Here is a 20211-nt window from a genome sequence, read left to right on the forward strand (position 1 = left end):
GAGATTTGAAAGGGTAGAATATTCCTTGAGTCTTTAGGGGTTTACTAAGGAGAGAGCTTTTGAAATTTTATTCATAAAGGCGTGAGAAGGGATGTATTAAGGAAGGATTCTTTTGAACGGGGTGAAAATGGTTGCAATTGTGACTGATTAATAGACAACGCAGTGCCTAAATCTTAAGAATACACTAGAGAAGGATTCTCCTAAAGGGAAGACTGATTGACAGATTATACAGATACCTACTAAAAATTTGGAAGGATTATTGCTTGAATATACTTTTGAATACGGTATGAGTAGGCTTAAGTTGCGATAATTACCTAATTACTACATATTTACCAAATGTTAACTTACAGCTGCAATAAAGGAAAACTGACATATACCTATTCATATGAGATTCAATATATAAATAAGATAATACACTATGTTATTGTACTGTATTTGTTGTTCAATTTGTTTTAAAAAAATATTATATGTACACGCTGATGTATTATCGTACGAATTTAACTATTAAATTCCTTTAAAAAATGAATTTTTTGTTTTCCAATTTATTACAAACTAGGCATATAAAAAGTAATAATTTGGCTACGCCGAATTGTATAAATTGTGTAGGTATTATATTATCTATTTTGAATGTAACGACTTTTCGACCTCGACTTACTTGTTCATAAAGTGCAGTAACACCAAAGCAGGAAACCTGATACTACTAAGAAACTAATGTAAAATTTAAATAACATTCTGAATTATTAAAATCCTAACATGACGTAAATTGTAAAAATCAAAATTGTGGAAATTATCAAACGTTGCTATTTACTATGTCTTTTAGACGTTTTTTTATTGATATATAAAATGCATAAAAAAAGTACAACGTGTAATCATACAACACGCTACAGAAGTAAAACTTCTTCAAACACACAAACATACCGGGATAGGGGTTAAGGAATTGGTTTAATGGTATTATTTGTTCACTATGAATTTAAATTTTACACTATACATGCCGGAGTTGTTTGTAACGAACGATGCATTTGAAGCGCGCTCACGGCTCAAGCGATTTCCACTACGAGACATCCGTTGCATGATTTTGTTACATAGCAACTCGCATGAAACGAACTTACCCTACCGTGCGTAAAGAAGTTTCACTTCAAAAAAAGTAATATTGTAACATTTTTAGTATGGGCCGTATATCGCCATCTGCTGCTAACTCTAGTATTTAATATTTTGATAAAGGCTTATCAGGCTTACTGTTTTTTATCAAAACTATTGTTGTTCCTTTACACGAATTTTAAAAATTGTTCACAAAAGGTTAAGTGAATATATATAATTTCTTCACCTTTTAAAAAACTTCTGATAGCTAAATTATTATATTGTTTTTAGATAGTTCTCTCCAAGGCGACATGGAAAACAGTCGTTTTGAAGAGATAGACGAAGATCTGGAACTGCTCAGAAAAAAGGAAAAGGAGCATGTTCGGGATTTCATCGAAAGAATAGTGGAAGCTATGCTGGGCAGTAACGTAGATAATGTCAGTGTTGCAAAATTGTACAATGATAAATCGTGTAAGTATCTACAAGTACACACCCTATAGCGACTCGGAACTAGTTAAAATATACTATATAATGACAAGTGTGGTATATTAATGTTAAAATTGTTCCACTACAGTTTTATTATACGGTATAAGATTTTTTCTCGAAATAATCGTAAAATCGATCTACAATGAATTGGTCTCTTTTGTTTACCCTTTTTTTCTTTCTATCTTTCCAAAACATTCTGAATATTATAGTGATCATAATAATATGCACATGCATTTTAATGTTAGAACATCTGTTACAGTGTATATAAACTAAACAAGAAATAAATCGATCACTATAAAGAAATGGTCACAATGTTGACAAAACTTTTGGCCTTTTTGGAGTATAGTTTTATCCACCATATGTAGTTAAAGCAAAAGCTAATGATTTCAAAGAAATATTCTTTATACTACCACTAATTATTAGTTGAAAGAAATGTCTGAATGTTTACATCAAAATTAAAATCGTTTATATACCGATTAAGCTGCGATTATAGTAGATAAACCGATAGACACGTACCGAGATGGAAGTGTTTATAGTGGAACGAAAAAGATAGCAACGAGAAAAGAGGTGTATAACTGGGATGCAGAGAGAAAGAAAAATGTTTGTTTCAGGTAGGGGTTGAAACTTGTCAGGATAATGGCCTAGCTTGCAAAACAAACGAATAGATTCACTACGTTTGTTCCGATCGACATTAATAAGGAGATACTCCCAATCTTCTATTTCTCCTCGCTGGCGCGTTCACTACAGTTCTGAAGCAGCATACATTTTCGAATTTTTCTAAGCGACATTTTGGAACCAACGACGTTGTTGCATAAATTCGCACTTTTTCTCTATTCTCACTGCTTTACTATATCCTTTCATCGGCATCTTCGCCGCTATGTAAGGATAGCGGTTTACATAGCGATGATAGAAACAGACATGTTTGTTAGATAGAGATGACTATATATTATTAGATGACTATCGGCATGTAAAATATAATCAAACTTTGGCATTGACATTCAGAATTACCTACTGTCGAAACCATAGACAGTCGAAACATGTCAGGATAGTCCCTTAGCTTACGGTATAAACGAAAAAAAATTACTACCATTGTTCTAATCGACATTTGGGAATAAAAAACCCAAAAGTTTTTTTTTTTTCATAAAAGGCTTCATATTTTGCAATCGTAAATGAAATCTAATTGCACAGTTTTCAAGCAGCATTCGTTTTTGAATCATTCTACATTCTGGAATTGACCGAATGCTATTGCATAAATTCCTGCTTTATTATACATAATAGGCGTTGGCGTTGTGTCCTCATCTCTATCCTCGCTCTACCTAGCTTTTTCACTATAATTGCAGACTAATAAGTACCTATGTAACACATGTCTTATGCAGATAAAGAGCCGATACCATTAACTTTATAATCCTCGAAATCTTGAACTTTACAACCCATCAAATTCTCCGTACCTTGAAGTAGAAAATTTCAAGGTTTCGAGGAAGAGGAGAGTGTTTGATTTTCGAATTTAATGATCTTGGTTCAAGGTTGTCTACAGCCCTTTGGCAAATACGCGAAAGGAGGCGTTTATCGAATGTTTCTCTAAATTCATTCGTCGGTATCCTCACGGAATGTCGAATTATTTGTAGTGGTTGTGTTTATTTTTGTTAGGATAAGCTTATATACTGAAATTTTTCTAATACACCCATGATTAGCTCAACTCATTTCGTAGAACAACAAGTAAAGTAAATTTTCCATATTTTTGTCAGCTCAGTTCATCGTTCAATTATGGAGTATCATTTTATCAGAGAGTGAGCCAGTTCATGGGTTATAAAGAGGAAAATCAAGCAAACTCATATGATATTTTTATTACAGAGAGATTTTCGTAATAAAAGATGAGTTCGTTCATAGGAAGTTTCGTTCGCATAGACAAAAAATCGTTTTTTGATTCTAGTGTCAATTAAAGGTGTTTATAGCAATTTAACATTTCTTGGATTATTTTACCGACTTATTTAACTGGGATAATAATTAATTAATTTTACTGAAGTGCTTCTAGGGGTTGATAAATTACTCTATAATTGAACCTAACATTTACTAACATGACTAACCTTGGCTTGCAGATGATCTAATGTTCAGCAAATACCATGCGGATCTCAGCAATGCTCTAACAGAATTAGGTTCGGCCCTACATTTATCCATTGCCAGTAAGTCACATTTAGACTTTTACTACAGCTTTGCACTTACACGTTGCAAGTTTGATGTATTCTTTCTGTTTGGTTTTTTAATTCGTGGTACGAACCTATTGTCTAGTTTGATAATATGCATTTGTATTTTTATGATATAAAAACTGTATACTGTATCAATAGATTCATAACGCTTTAAGATTTAAGTCTTCGTATCATCTTCATAATTACAAAAATAAACAGATTCCAATTCCATCAATCAAAAATTATTTACCAAAATTCCTGCTTTTTCTGTTATTTAATCTAACTTAAGCGAATGGATTGTAGTCTTTTGAATTTACATTTATACATAAAAAATATCAACGCGATGAGAATTTACTAATAGGAAGATGTTTAAACCTTGTGTTAATGTCGACGTAAACTAAATTAAAAACTAATTTGTTAGGGGAATAAAAAAAAGATAGTGTGGAGACTGGTGAGCTAGGTTACCCCATAAAGAGAGAAGAATTTAATGTAGCATTAAAAAACTTAAAGAATTATCAGGCACCAGGTATAGATGGGATACCAAAATAAAGAGGCGCAGATAGATTTAGAACAACTGGCTTAACTTCCCATGCGTCAAGAATCTTAAATACATAAAAACGTACAGAAAAAAATGGAAAAAAAGAGCGGAAGAACTATTAGAAGAATACCAAATTGAACGCAGCCATTCTAGCTTTACGGGTAACAACAGAGAAAACAATAAAAAAAAAGAAAGAGCGCGTACAAAGGATTTTTTGACAATGTTAAATAGAACAAGATGTTAAATATTCTTAAAAATATAGGGATGAGATACAGAGATACAAGAACCATACGTAGTTTGTATAAAGAGCAACAGGTAGTTATAGAGCTTGAGTAGAAACGTAGAGAAGTAAGGTAGTTACACAAAGATCGCTGCTTTTTAATCTATACAGGATAGGAAGACGTGATAAACATCATCAAAGACAGGATAACGTTAGGAATAGATATACAAGGGCAAAAGCTTAATATAGTTAGATTTGTAGATGATAAAAATAAATATACGTAAAAGAAGAAGAAGGGAAGAAAAAGTAGGGAAAGAGTAAATATAAAGATAGGAGGTGAAAAATTGGAAGAAAAGAAAAGGTTACAAGCGTTCGAAATGTGGTGTTACAGGCGAATAATGAGGATACCATGGATAGAGAAGGTTAGAAATGAAGAGGTATTAGAAAGAATAGGAGAACAGGGATCACTATTGAAGTCAATAAGAAATAGGCGAGATAGATTGGTAGGACACCTTCTCAGGCATGAAGGACTAGTCATGGACATATTATAAGCAGAAACACGAGTTAAGAGAAGTAAAGGTAGACGTGGATTAGCTTACTGTTCACAAATAGTTAAGGCTGTGGGATGTCTAGTTTTAGGGATATGCGAAGATTAGTTCAGGATAGGAAAGAGTGAAGTGCGTATCCAACCAGTCTTAGGATTGACGACCTTATGATGATGATATATTTATAAAGTTTAATGTAACTTCTGTTGCTTACACTCGATTGCAACATAAGGTCGTATACTAAATTTAATAATAATAATAATAAAAAAATAATAATTTTCTACAACACTGACAATAAATAGTCTAATGTCAATTAGTTCAGTGTTTGTGGAATGCAGGCATCCTATATTATGGCTTCAATATTTTAAAAGTTCTTTTGTAAGCAAGAATAATATGTAGTTCATTTAGGTTAATTCTATTATGCAAAGTAGTTTATGGAATTTTATTGTCAATGTACTATAAGTATATCTGCATCTATTTACTGCCTAAACCAGACAGAAAGAATATTTATTACTGATGAGGTTTTTATCACAAATTGCACTGCATGCACAAGTAAAATTCGATGTATTGCTTGATCAAACAATTAGTGTTATATGTTTTTGTTGTTATTTATGCTGTTATGTAATATATATATATATATCTTTGGCATTGACANCCGCCACATCCGACTATATATATATATATATATACATCCATGAAAAATTGACAACCTTCGAATGTATCTTTGAGCGGTCCAAGAAGATGAAAGTCAAAAGGAGCAAGATCTGGACTGTAGAGAGGGTGTTCATTGGCAGTTGTCAATACATCTATGCTTGTGTTTGACCTAAATTGTCTTGACAGTTTTCCCGCAGAAATTGTATGAAAACAAAACTTGTTAGAAGATTATATTATGGACAAAATTATGGTGATCATCTCCTCTATTCTCTAAAATCATTTTTTAAGCTTGCCGAATTTTGTCGTTCATAGCGAAAAATTTGTTAAACAGCCTAGTTCCCTTTTGTGCGCCACACCCTTTCAGCACTAATTTTAACGTCGAGGGACAATCCGGGTTCGGGACTAATAGTGATTAATAAAGCAAGATCAAGAACAAGATTGTCCCAGTCTTGGTCTTGGTCTCGCTGATATGGTTTCAGTCTTGGTTTTGGTCTTGCTAATATCGTCTTGGACTTGGTCTTGCGTGTTAAATCTGATGCTTACTTTTTTTTTAATAATTTTTCTAAACACAAAATTTTCTATTTACCCTTCCTCCAACGCATAAATTGACATTTTAGCGAACAAAATAGTACAGGCGTAAATACTATCAAAAAAAAAAAATAGTCTCTATATTTCAACCATGTGTATTCTGGACTTCTAGACATAGGAAGAAAGAACACTCACTACGAGGATATTCTCTTAGATCCCTTTTTCCAAACAGTGGTAAAGTTTCTTTTTTTATATTTAGTATTAAAATCTAGTAAAGGAAATTGTCTTAGTCTTACATATTCGGTCTTGACTTTGGTTTTGGTCTTACGTTCGGTTCTGGTTTTAGTCTTGGTCTTGTTCATTCGTTCTTCGTCTTGGTCTTGTTAGCATAAAGACAGTCTTGTTCTTGCATTTTCGCAAGACCAAGACTACATGACCAAAATCAATTTTGCTCATCACTACTCGGGACTGCAATGTAATGGGGCCACATTCATAAAACTCGAAAGCTCACAATTAAATGTAGGAATTTTCTTTATTGAAATGGTCTGGAGGATTTCTTTCTTTCCCCTTCTCCCATGTATTCCTTCTTATTTCAAATTATGAGAAATCCCGTATTGTAATAAAAGTCTACGATGAATTTGAGCCTTTGTCACAACTTTTAAAAGGAGAAATCCTGCAAATTGCTAGCGAAGTACGAAATTTTTGACTAAAGTGTAAATAATATCTGACTCTTCTTCGTAACTATTTGTACATATTCCAAATATTGTTTTTTTAACTTTATTAATAAAATAGTTATGTGATAAACAATTAAAGCAAATTGTCAGGCATATTTCTTTTTTTAAAGGCGAAATGTCTACCCAAGACCAATATGTCTTGCTGTTTTGAATTAAAACTAGTCAAACAGAACAAAAAATAATTTTAATGTCAGTTTGTTCAATATCACTCATAACTAACTTTGTATACTGCATAACATACGTTCTAGCTTGTTTAACCGTAGTAGGAAATGCAAAGAATAACTGCCATGTCATTAATTTAAGTAACTAAAACGAATAATTAAAGCAATCAACGGACTAAACCGCTTTTTTTTTGTTGTGTTAGCTACTTTTACTTTTAACAAAGAAAGCAATCTAGGGCTGGTTTACGATTTTAGTTGTTAATTCCTTTGTAATCATGAACCGGGTTAAACAATATGTGAACAAATGATATACGTTTTTTAACATCACAAGGAATTTAATGGTTTATTTTTATTGGATATCGATCTTAACTTGATGAAAGTTTGTATCAACTAGAAAACAATGCAAATAAAGTTTCATTCTTTTTGTCTTAAGAGGCCAATGTTTGGCAAAAAAGTAATAAAAAATTGTGATTTCTTTTTGGTGGCGTAGCTAGATAATGAAAGGGCTTACATGCAAAATACTTTTGGTATATATTTACATTTGGTTAAACAAAAAAATTATTTCATAGCATATCTAAATTACGATACAATGTAATGGTAACTAATACAACAAATTGTGATGGCACAAGGTATACAAAAAGTAAATCTGTTCATCAATTACTTTTGCCGGGACGGGGGCCCCTTGAACGCTTGGGGTCCTAATGAACTGCATCCCCTAGACCCCTGATAGCTACGCTACGGGTATATATTTCCTACGTTTCATATTTATGGTTCGAAGTTTCATTAAAAAACAAGAGAAAATATTTAGTTAGTAATAAATCAATTGTAGTCTTTTTCATCATCATCATAAGGTCGTCAGTTCTAAGACTGGTTAGATACGTACTTCCACTCTTTCCTATCCTGAGCTAATCTTCGCATTTCCCTAAAACTAGAACAACCCACATCTTCAACTATTTGCGTACAGTAGGTAATATAATCTAGTTCTATCCCTACCCCTCCTAACTCCTGTTTCTGCCTCTAATATGTCTCTGACTAGACCTTCATGCCTGAGAAGGTGTCTGTTTGGTGTTGTGTTATTTTGTATATTACTGTACATATTTCTTAAGTAGTTTTTCTGTATATTTTATTTTATTAGGTCTATAGTGTAGGATAAATTCAAAGTAGTTGTTAAGTAAACATCTGCGACCAACCATAAATTTATGATATTGGCGGAAATACCGAATTTATTGGGGTTCGGTATTTCACCGAAGACAAGACCAGTAAGGTCAATTACCTACCCCAAGAGATGCCTGTTTTGGGCGTGTCGCTTTCGTCAATACCTAATATAAATACTGAAATTTGAAAAAATGAAACGCATTCGATTCATATCAATTCGATTTATATCTATTCATATCCAACCATCAATTCGATTCATTCAATTCATTCAATTCGATTCATATTCAACAATTCAAACAATTACCAATAAAACCCAATATATGTATACAACCAAATAGATTATACAAGTTATTAATGCAAGTGTTTATAGATAGTGTAATTAGTGTAAATAAAAAACAATTAGTAAGGAGAATACAGTTCATTTCATCCGAAGTGGTAATAACCAAAAGAAACGAAAGGCGGGATACCGCCACATCCGACAGTTATTGGTCCTTCGAGCCGGATTCCTAAAAAACTAGTGCTACTTTATCAACAACAAGTTCAACAACGCATCTTTATCAAGCTGCTTCAAACTTCCGCTACATCGATACCATTCTGAGGACTTCACCTACCAATTCCAGAAGAACGACAAGTCCTACAGACTCCAATCAATCACCTCACCAAAAACAGTAAGTGGATAAATTTGCTTCCCTTATATCCTATTTTCCTTGTTTTAATTCAGTGTACAATCTTTTCGAGTGTTATTTTAAATCTTACTTGCGTCAATTATAAATTAAAAAAATGGCAGACATCAAATCTCTTCATGCTAAACGAGGAGCGATTAAATCAAAAATAACTAGACTAAGCACTTTTCTTACAACATTTAATGAACAAGTTCAATCGAAAAAACAATTAATTGCTAGGTTTGAAGGTGCAAATAAATTGATAGAAGAGTTTGATGATGTGCAATTACAAATTGAATTACTTGATGAGTCTGAATTAACTAAAAATGAGCGTGAAGTATTTGAAACTAATTATTATAATTTAATAGCAGATTATGGTGATAAAATCGATTCTTTAAATAATCATGCAATGTCTAATGGACAACCTAACAATAATACAAACAGTCATCAAAATCACTCTAATGATCCAAATAATCACATTCAATTACCAAGAATCGATTTACCTCAATTTAGTGGTAATTATGAAGAATGGCTATCTTTTTATGACTTATTCAATTCCGTAATCAACGAAAACCAAAGTTTGACTGATATTGAAAAATTTCATTATCTAAAAATGTGCCTAAAATCCGAAGCCGCTCAGGTTATCAGTTCGTTAACAGCATCGGCCGAAAATTATAAATCTGCATGGCAACTCCTAAAAAATAGATATCAAAATCAACGCCTAATCATTCAGAGTCACGTGAACGCATTATTTAATTTACCTCCTACTCAAAAGGAATCATCCGTTTCTTTAAGAAAATTATTAGATTCATTTAATACACATTTTAGATCCTTAAAAACACTTCAATTGCCAGTTAATTATTGGGATATATTATTAATTTATCTTATCAATAGCAAACTAGATTTCTTAAGCAAAAAGGAATGGGAATCATCTATGACATCAGATTTACCTTCATTAGAGAATATGATAGACTTTCTTACAAAACGTTGCCAACTTTTAGAAACATTAGAACAAACTAAGAAATATAACTTTAACAATTCTGATAAACCAATCAATCAACTAAATAAAAATGTCAATAAATTCTCCTATGCAAAACCAAAACAAAGTACATTAAACACTTTTGTTGTTAAAAAACAAGATAAATTGTCCTTTATGCAAGTCGCATCATTACATTAATCAGTGTGATAAATTTATTAATATGTCGATATTAGAACGTATAAATTTTATACAAAAAACCAATCTCTGTTCAAATTGTTTTCGAGGAAACCATAAAACACGAGAATGTTATGCGAGTACATGTAAAAAATGTAATAAGTTACACAATACTATGTTACACATTGAAAATCAATCAAGAAATCAAGAATTCAGTACAGATCCAATGTTAGAACCAAAGCCATCAACTTCTTCTTTAGTTAATCATTCTTATTTTCCTCAATCAACAAACATGCAAGTTTTATTATCAACAGTAGTAGTATTCGCTTACAACAATAAAGGTGAACCAGAAGCGTGTAGAGCATTATTAGATCCGGGATCGCAACTTAATATATTAAGTGAAGGTTTTTGTAAAAAACTAGGTTTATCGGTCTCTAAAACAAACTTCACAATAGGTGGCATTAACGAAAATGTTGTCAAGGTTCATAATCAAACAACTTTGAAAATCAAATCACGGTTAAATTCTTACACGAAGAATATAACTTGTATAGTCATGCAAAAATTAACGGGCAGATTACCTGCGACCTCTTTTCCTAAGGACCATCTTACAATTCCAGAAAACATTCAATTAGCAGATCCCACATTTAATACTTCAAGAGACATTGATTTACTTATTGGTGCTGAACTGTTCTGGGACTTATTATGTGTAGGGAATATCAAATTAACACCAAATCTTAGTCTACAATGTACACATTTAGGTTGGATATTAGGTGGTACAATTTTATTTCCCCGGCAGTTGAAACCGAAAAATTATTTATCATGTAATTTAATACAGTTAGAAAATCAAATAGCTAAATTCTGGGAAGTAGAGTCTGTTCATAATAATAACCAAAATAATAATACTATGACCGAAAACGAATGCGAAAACCATTTTAAAAACAATTTTAAGCGCGATAATTCGGGACGTTTCGTTGTTCGTTTACCTCTCAAAGACGATGTCACTTTAGGCAATTCACGAGAAATAGCTCTTAAACGTTTTTATAGTTTGGAAAAGAAATTTCAAAGGAATCCCTTATTAAAACAAAGATATACCGACTTTATGGAAGAATACAAAACATTAGGGCACATGGAATTATTAAAAGTCGAAACAAACAATCACAACGAATATTATTTACCACATCATGCGATTTTTAAAGAGAGTAGTTTAACGACAAAGATTCGTATAGTTTTTGATGGATCCGCTAAAACCACGAATAATTTAAGTCTTAATGATAAATTAATGTTAGGTCCAACAATACAAGAAGACTTGTTTTCAATCTTAGCTAGATTTAGAAAATATTCATTCGCATTATCAGCCGATATCACCAAAATGTATCGGCAAATTAAGGTTGATGTGAATGATCAAAGTTGGCAACGCATATTTTGGCGAACAAGTCCAGACGAGGAATTACAAACTTATTGTCTAAAGACGGTTACTTACGGTACAAGGAGTGCGCCATTTCTTGCCATACGAAGTTTGCAACAAGCCGCGATCGAAGCAAAAAATTCATATCCACTAGCAAGCGAAATTGTTTTAAGAGATTTTTACGTTGACGATCTCCTTACCGGTGCCAACTCCATTAAAGAAATTACGAAAATTAAAAATGAAGTAACAAACGTTCTCTTAGGCGCAGGATTTGAATTAAACAAATGGGCCTCAAACGCGTCAGAAATTTTATCCGACTTGAACAGTCAACAAAATTTAGTATTAATTAACGATAATGAAGACATTAAAACTTTAGGTCTTTGGTGGAATCCAAAATCCGATTCATTTAAATTTAATATTGATCTTAGCAATTATCACATAAATCCAAAAACAAAACGTAATATGTTGTCAGCAATATGTCAACTGTTTGACCCTTTAGGTTTGATTTCACCAGTGATTACGTCAGCAAAAATTATAATGCAAAAACTATGGTGCCTAAAAATAGATTGGGATCAGCCCCTGCCTAGTCACATTTATACCGAGTGGTTGTGTTTTGTCGACAACTTAAACAAATTAAAGGAAATTCGAATACCTAGACAAGCAGTAGTTACCACTGATGACATCGTAACAACCGAATTACACTCATTCTGCGATGCGTCAGAAATGGCCTACGGTGCATGCATATATTTAAGAACCCTATATGGAAACGGACGATATTCATGTAATTTATTGTGCTCAAAATCAAGAGTGGCACCATTAAAAAATATTTCGTTACCGAGGCTGGCACTATGCGGAGCTGTACTGCTAGTAGATCTTAAGGACAAATTATTAAAAACCCTTAATATTAAAATTAATCGAGAATACAACTGGACCGATTCGACTATCGTATTATCATGGTTAGCATCTCCAGCTAGAAATTGGAAACTTTTGTGGCCAACCGCGTCGCACATATACAGTCTAATTCTAATCAAGGCGACTGGGTTCACGTAAGTTCCACAGACAACCCCGCGGACTATATTTCACGCGGTACAACTTCCAATTTTTTGTTAAACAATAAACTTTGGTGGTGCGGTCCTTCTTGGTTAGCTTACGAATCAAGTCATTGGCCAATTCATCAGTTTAAGGTTTCAAATGATGAAGGTACTTTAGAAAAACGGCAATGTCATGCTATTATAGTAAATACAGATGTCGTAAAAAACTTATTATCAAGGTATTCATCATATACTAAGTTGTTACGTGTTACAGCATTTATTTTAAGATATGTAAATAATTGCAAATTTCCAAAAAATAAGTTATTAGGCCATCTCACCACAAGGGAACTTGACCATGCAGATCGATTTATAATCAAATCAGTTCAATTGGAGTCATTCCACAACGAAATACAAAATATTAATAAAAATCGATTGCCAAAATCAAGCAGTCTGTTATCACTCAATCCGTTTAAGGATGATGATGGACTTTTAAGAGTAGGTGGTAGACTTAACAATGCACACGTATCTTACAACAAAAAACACCCGTTTATATTATCTAACCATTACGTCACTAAATTGATAATCAAACATTATCACGAAAAACATTTTCATGCAGGGCCTCAACTGACCTTATCAAATATTAGAGAAAGATATTGGCCAGTTTCCGGGCGAAATATTGTACGCGGAGTAATACGTAAATGCGTCCGCTGTTTTAAATCAAAACCCATCAATTCTCAACAATTAATGGCTGACCTACCTCAGGTCAGAGTAGTACCAGCCAAACCATTCATACACACTGGTGTTGACTACGCTGGCCCAATATTAATAAAAGAAGGTCGTGGCCGAGGCAAAAAATCATCCAAGGCATACATATCACTCTTTATTTGTTTAACAACTAAGGCAATGCACATCGAACTGGTAACCTATTTGACTTCTGAAGCATTCTTAGCTGCTTTAAAAAGGTTTATCGCTAGACGAGGTAAAATCGAGCACATATATTCAGACAATGCTACTAATTTCGTCGGAGCCAACCGCGAATTAAAAAATTTACATAAATTGTTAAAAACAAGTGAATTCAAAGAAAACGTAATAGATGTACTGACAAATGATTCTATCAATTGGCATTTTATACCTCCCAAGTCACCGCATTTTGGCGGTATCTGGGAAGCTGGTGTCAAATCAATAAAATATCACCTAAAACGCGTTATTGGAAATGCTATGTTGACCTATGAAGAGATGTACACTGTATTAACTCAAATAGAAGCCATCCTTAATTCCCGACCCTTAACCGCTTTACCAAATTCATCCAACGAATTAGATGCCTTAACTCCTGGCCATTTTTTGATTGGCAATCCACTTACTGCTCCGGTGGAACCAGACATATCAAATATACAGGAAAACAGATTATCCAGATGGCAACGACTGCAACAGATTAGACAACACTTCTGGAGAAGATGGAAGAAGGAGTATTTGTCGTCATTGCAGCAACGCACCAAATGGAAAATCCCTGGAATCAACCTGCAACCCGGTTTGTTGGTTTTAATAAAGGAAGACAATCTCCCTCCTCTTCAATGGTGCTTAGGGCGAATAACCAACACATATCCTGGATGTGATGGTATAGTGCGTACAGTGTCAGTTAAAACAACCAAGGGTGTTGTGAAACGTGCCGCAATAAACATTTGTCCGCTACCAATAGACTGATAACATTTTGAAAGGGGATCCTTTCAAGGCGGGCGGAATGTTTGGTGTTGTGTTATTTTGTATATTACTGTACATATTTCTTAAGTAGTTTTTCTGTATATTTTATTTTATTAGGTCTATAGTGTAGGATAAATTCAAAGTAGTTGTTAAGTAAACATCTGCGACCAACCATAAATTTATGATATTGGCGGAAATACCGAATTTATTGGGGTTCGGTATTTCACCGAAGACAAGACCAGTAAGGTCAATTACCTACCCCAAGAGATGCCTGTTTTGGGCGTGTCGCTTTCGTCAATACCTAATATAAATACTGAAATTTGAAAAAATGAAACGCATTCGATTCATATCAATTCGATTTATATCTATTCATATCCAACCATCAATTCGATTCATTCAATTCATTCAATTCGATTCATATTCAACAATTCAAACAATTACCAATAAAACCCAATATATGTATACAACCAAATAGATTATACAAGTTATTAATGCAAGTGTTTATAGATAGTGTAATTAGTGTAAATAAAAAACAATTAGTAAGGAGAATACAGTTCATTTCATCCGAAGTGGTAATAACCAAAAGAAACGAAAGGCGGGATACCGCCACATCCGACAGTGTCCTACTAACCTATCTCGCCTATTTTTTATTGACTTCCATAGAGTCCTCTGTTCTCCTATTGTTTCTAATACCTCTTCGTTTCTACCTTCTCTATCCACGGTATCCTCATCATTCGCCTGTAATACCATATTTCGAACGTTTTTAACTTTTTCTTTTCCGCCGCGCCCACTGTCCATGTTTCGCACCCGTACAGCGCCGCACACCAAACATACACCACTAACAACCTTTTTCGAATTTCTAAATTAACCGTTCGAGAGCATAGAAGTGACTTTTTTTTATTGAAGGCGACTCAACCCTGCGCTATCCTCTGCTTTATATCCCTACTACTCCTTCCGTCCCATCCTGACCTATCTGACTTCCTAGATACCTAAAATCGGTCATTTCTTCTAATGTTTCTTTTTCTTCCTTTGCATACGAGTATTTTTGTTTTACTTTTATTTATTTTCATACAGCACTGTTTTGTCAGTACCGCATCCATTTTTATATAATACTAGCTGACCCGGCAGACTTCGTACTGCCTCAATCGATACCTAAGACCTAAACTTTTGTATAAAATAAACTTAAAACAAACAAAGGGAATCCATAATCTGAAAGATAGTTAACAACTTTCATATTTATTCACCTTTTAAACCTTCTCTTGCCAAATCGGTCCATCTGTTCTCGAGTTTTAGCGAGACTAACAAACAGCAATTCATTTTTATATATATAGATCATTTTTATATATATAGATAAGATAAGTATTATTCAAAAAAAAAGAAGTGTACTAGTGGATTAACTTTTCGAATTAAATTTACTTTAAGTCAATGAGGAAAATTTGTTGTTGCTGTTACTGCCTCGCCAGGAATCGAATCTAGTTTTTTTAATAAGATTAATTAAAAGGTACTTCACCCTCTAAGTTCAAAATCAACTAAAGTCTATTTTCGAAATCTATACGGACGAAGTCGCAGGTACTTGCAACTATACATTTAGCAAATAGTGACAGTGTTCAATAAATTTTGTTTCCAAACTCTTTTAAATATTTGAAAAACTGGTTTGTCATGCATTATTCAGATTCTAATATTATTTTCTTGCTAACCAACCAGCTAGACAACCAATAAATTTTAATCACAACATCAGTAATAACAAACCGATACTTTTCAGAGAAATAAGGCAGAATGACAAAACGTTTTTTTTTTTTGAACATTGAACTCGAACTACAATTTACGCAAACACTACGTAACACTACAAATTGAAGGTTGAAGGGTTATAAATCAACAAAATTGAGATTAAACTTTTTAAATTAACCAAAAATGCTTTCGTAGTAATTTAAGAGTGGTTGACATGCCTGGATAAGCCAGGTAGTTAGGTAGGTATCGTTGTAGGGAGCTCGGTAGGATCTGAAAATATACTAAATAGAGTTGAAATATAAAATAATGATTTATTTAACAACCCTTTGGTGTAAGATTTTGAAGGTTTTATTGATGAACTTCCCTGGATAGAACGGAGGATGTTGTGGAAGGCAATAAAAAAAAGGAGGGATAGAATGATATAACACCTTTCCAGGCATGAATAAGGACTGCTTAATAGAGATATTTTGAATGTAGAAACAAGACCTATCGGGTTGTTCGGAAAGTCATTTCGTTTTTTCCCGACAGAGGATTTAATTGTATTCTTTTGCACCCAACTTCACATTTAAGCCGTATAATTTTTATATGCTTTGAGAGCTCATATAGCAAGGCTTGTGTGTGAAAAATTCCAATTAATTCTACGCAGTAGTTTTTGGTTGGTGCCCTTTTAAATATGGAGAGCGATAAGCAGCATTTTCGACATATCTTACTGTTTTACTACAGAAAGGGTAAAAATGCTGTTCAAGCCAGAAAGAAATTGACTGATGTGTATGGAGAAGGTGTGTTGACAGTACGCCAGTGCCAGAACTGGTTCGCTAAATTTCGATCCGGCAATTTTGATGTCGAAGATGCACCACGTTCGGGAAGGCCGGTTGAAGCTGATAAAGACGCGATAAAGGCATTAGTTGATGTGAACCGGCGAATAACAACACGTGAGATCGGATTGAGGTTAAATTTATCAAATTCAACAGTTTATGACCACTTGAAAGGCCTGGGATTATCCTCGAAGCTCGATGTATGGGTTCCCCATGTTCTCACAGAGAGAAATCTGTGTCGCCGCATTGACGTCTGCGATTCGCTTCTCAAACGTCACGAAAATGATCCGTTTTTGAAGCGCATCATCACTGGGGACGAAAAATGGGTTGTATACAACAACGTCAAACGCAAGAGGTCATGGAGCAAAAAAGATGAACCGGCTCAAACCATTTCCAAAGCCGATATTCACCAAAAAAAGGTGATGCTGTCTGTTTGGTGGGATTTTAAAGGAATCGTTTTTTTTGAGCTTTTACCGGATAACACAACGATTAATTCGGAAGTCTACTGTCATCAGCTGGACAAACTGAATGATGCACTTCAACAGAAAAGGTCAGAACTAATCAACAGGAAAGGTGTAGTGTTTCACCAAGACAACGCGAGACCTCACACAAGTTTGGTCACTCGCCAAAAGCTTTTACAGCTTGAATGGGATACAATGCTACACCCACCATATTCTCCAGACCTGGCACCATCGGATTATTATTTGTTCCGGTCACTCCAAAATTTTTTAGACGGTAAAACCTTCACCTCAAATGAGGAGGTCAAAAACCTCCTCGATCAGTTTTTTGCCAGCAAAGACCAAAAATTTTATGAGCGTGGAATTATGCTACTACCAGAAAGATGGCAAAAGGTGTTGGACCAGAACGGTCAATATATAATTTAATAAAGTATTTGTTTATTATACGAAAATTGTCTTTCGTTTCCACAAAAAAAAAACGAAATGACTTTCCGAACAACCCTATAGATTAGATCACTGTTTGCAAATGGTTGTGGAGTGAGATGTTATAATTTTCGGAAATATAAATTCTATTCTCCATTCTTCCCTTGTTTTTTACGCAACTCCACTCAATCCAGTCATTTCCATTTTCCCTAATGTAAAACCAAAATCAAAAGGGGTTAAAAGTTACTTATTTTATAAAAAACAATCCCCAACGTTTCACCCTAGTTGTAGGGCTTCCTTAAGGCTGTTGTTCTAAAGTAAATGGAAATGAAAAGCAGATGGACTTGATCCTTGAGAAAACCTGAAAACTAAGGTGAAACGTTGGTGATTGGTTTTTAAAAAATTAATAACTTTAACCCCTTTTGGTTTCTATTTCACACTGGCGAAAATGTGAATGGTATGAATGAGTGTAGGTCCATGCCCAATCAATCTTTGAACAGATCACTTTCAAATTATAATGTGAATTATATTATAGACAATGTAATAAAAATTTCAATTATTTACAGTACGTACATATAAATGCGGGACATGCATGCATATAAAATTGAATGGGATGATTTTCTTAGTGTTATTTGCATCACATTCATGAAATTTTTAGTATCAGAAGCGATCAGACATTTCAATATCAAATATATCTAGGTACTTAGAATTTCACTTTGATTTGCATTTAACGTCATTGTTAGGTACTTCAAGTCAAAAAATTGTTTGAAACATTACGCTAACAGTCATTTTAGTTTACACGATTGTTATCCCTGACTCATGAGGTTACATTAATATAAAAGTGAATTTACTTGAGATTTAACTACTTAGCATTTTTTAATATCTATAATAAAATAAATGCATATAATCCTTTTGGTTGATAAATCACGATATTAATAAAGGTGGGTGCAAGAGTGTGACTTTTGATCTACCGATAATAGTTATGAAGATGATCTAATCTGATACCGTTGTTTAATACATGTGTATGAAAACATTTATAATCTTTTAAGTAACATGAAATGAAGTTTATCACTTGTACTTTGGTGTCCAGTCTTGTGAACCAAAGGAGAAACATTAAAACATCTGTATACCTTTATCTTATTTGTTGCTCTGCGTTGATCTGATATGATAACGTCTCACTTATGTAAACTGTTTAACTGTCTAATCGGAAAAACAAAAATATATCAAAGTGCATTTTTACCTAATCATTGTAGAATACATTATTAGTATTAAAATGAAAATAATTTAATTTTTTACTTACTACAAAAAACGATGAGATAGGATGGTAGGCCTATGCCAGAGCCGGGCAAACTTCAAGTTCGTAGGTACCTGAGGTTAGTTTGGTTCACTCCAAATCCTTCAATGAATACGAGAAAGAAAGCAGTAATGAGCCATATTGCTTTCTCTTTTTCTTCTCCCTTCCACTTCTATATCAAGCCCTTCATCCCGTAGACGAGCAAAGCCTCTCACGCAACTTAAATAATACCTTCGAAAATTTTCTAATGATCGTCCCACAGCTCAGGGGTAGCATGTCGGACTACGGTCGCAATACTATTGGGTTCGGCTATGGAAGAGGGGACTCACCTACGAAACGGAAGGGGTAAGAAAAGGAAAGAATCATCTCACTTGCACTCGCAGGAGCAATGAGGAGCTCCTTGACTGGACTTGAACTTTAACGAAACTTTAGTACAGTGGGTGTATCGGCTTGCGTATTTAAAGGTTTAGGATGCCCAGGCATGGGTTCAAGCATAATGGGGGGCGGGGACAGTCTTAATGAGAAACCAGACCAATAAGTCCCTGATCGAGGAAAGCAGTGAGGGTGACAGAAACCATAGAATAGCTAGTATGAAACACTGCAATGTGGAAGGCAACGGGAAACTGCCACATTATGATATCCCGATGCTAAAATGATGGCTTCCCCTGGGGTAAAATATATCCCAAGAAATAAAATAGTTCCCCGTTCGGTTTTTGGGGGGTGTCATTGAGAAATCCAATTTCAGGGACAGCTAGGAGGTATTAAAAAAGTAGCAGAACAAACGATGCTATGGAAGTTAATAAGGAAATGGGGAGATAGGATGATATGGCATCTTCTAAGACATGAACGGTTAAGTTAGAGGCATATTAAAAGCAGGAAGAGGAGTAAAAAGCAGCGGAGGTAGTCCTAGATTAGATTAATGTTCACTAGAGATGAGGGATTTTCTAGTTTTAGGGAAATGCGAATATTGTCTTAGGCAAGAAATGAGTGGAGATGCATATTCAATGCGAGGTCCTATCAGTATTCCGACCGACGACCTTATGATGATGGTAATGACCACCTTTGGATTCACAAGGGACAACATAGAGATATATTATTAGGAATAAAATAAGAGTAAAGAAAGACAGATGAAGATTAGAATACTGCTCGTAGTTGGGTTTGAGGGATGTATTTAGGGAAATGTGAAGATTGCTTCAGAATAGGAAGGAGTGGAGATACGTGTCTAATCAGTCTTCGGACTGACGACCGTCTGATGATGACACT

At 34.0% G+C, this 20211-nt stretch overlaps 1 protein-coding gene across 5 annotated transcripts in view; it reads left to right on the forward strand.

Annotated features, from left to right (window-relative positions):
- The window catches only part of LOC108740591, a 140863-nt gene that overhangs the window by 66331 nt on the left and 54321 nt on the right, over positions 1–20211 (forward strand). For 4 of the 5 annotated variants that reach the window (XM_025975656.1, XM_025975664.1, XM_025975655.1 and 1 more), the window contains exons 3-4: positions 1369–1548; positions 3660–3743. In XM_025975656.1, coding sequence (XP_025831441.1) covers positions 1369–1548; positions 3660–3743 — 264 coding nt within the window. The remainder of the gene's footprint in view (positions 1–1368; positions 1549–3659; positions 3744–20211) is intronic. The other variant, XM_025975657.1, reaches the window with a different exon arrangement.

Source organism: Agrilus planipennis, unplaced genomic scaffold, assembly GCF_000699045.2.
Source record: "Agrilus planipennis isolate EAB-ADULT unplaced genomic scaffold, Apla_2.0 scaffold250, whole genome shotgun sequence".
Classification (NCBI taxonomy): domain Eukaryota; kingdom Metazoa; phylum Arthropoda; class Insecta; order Coleoptera; family Buprestidae; genus Agrilus; species Agrilus planipennis.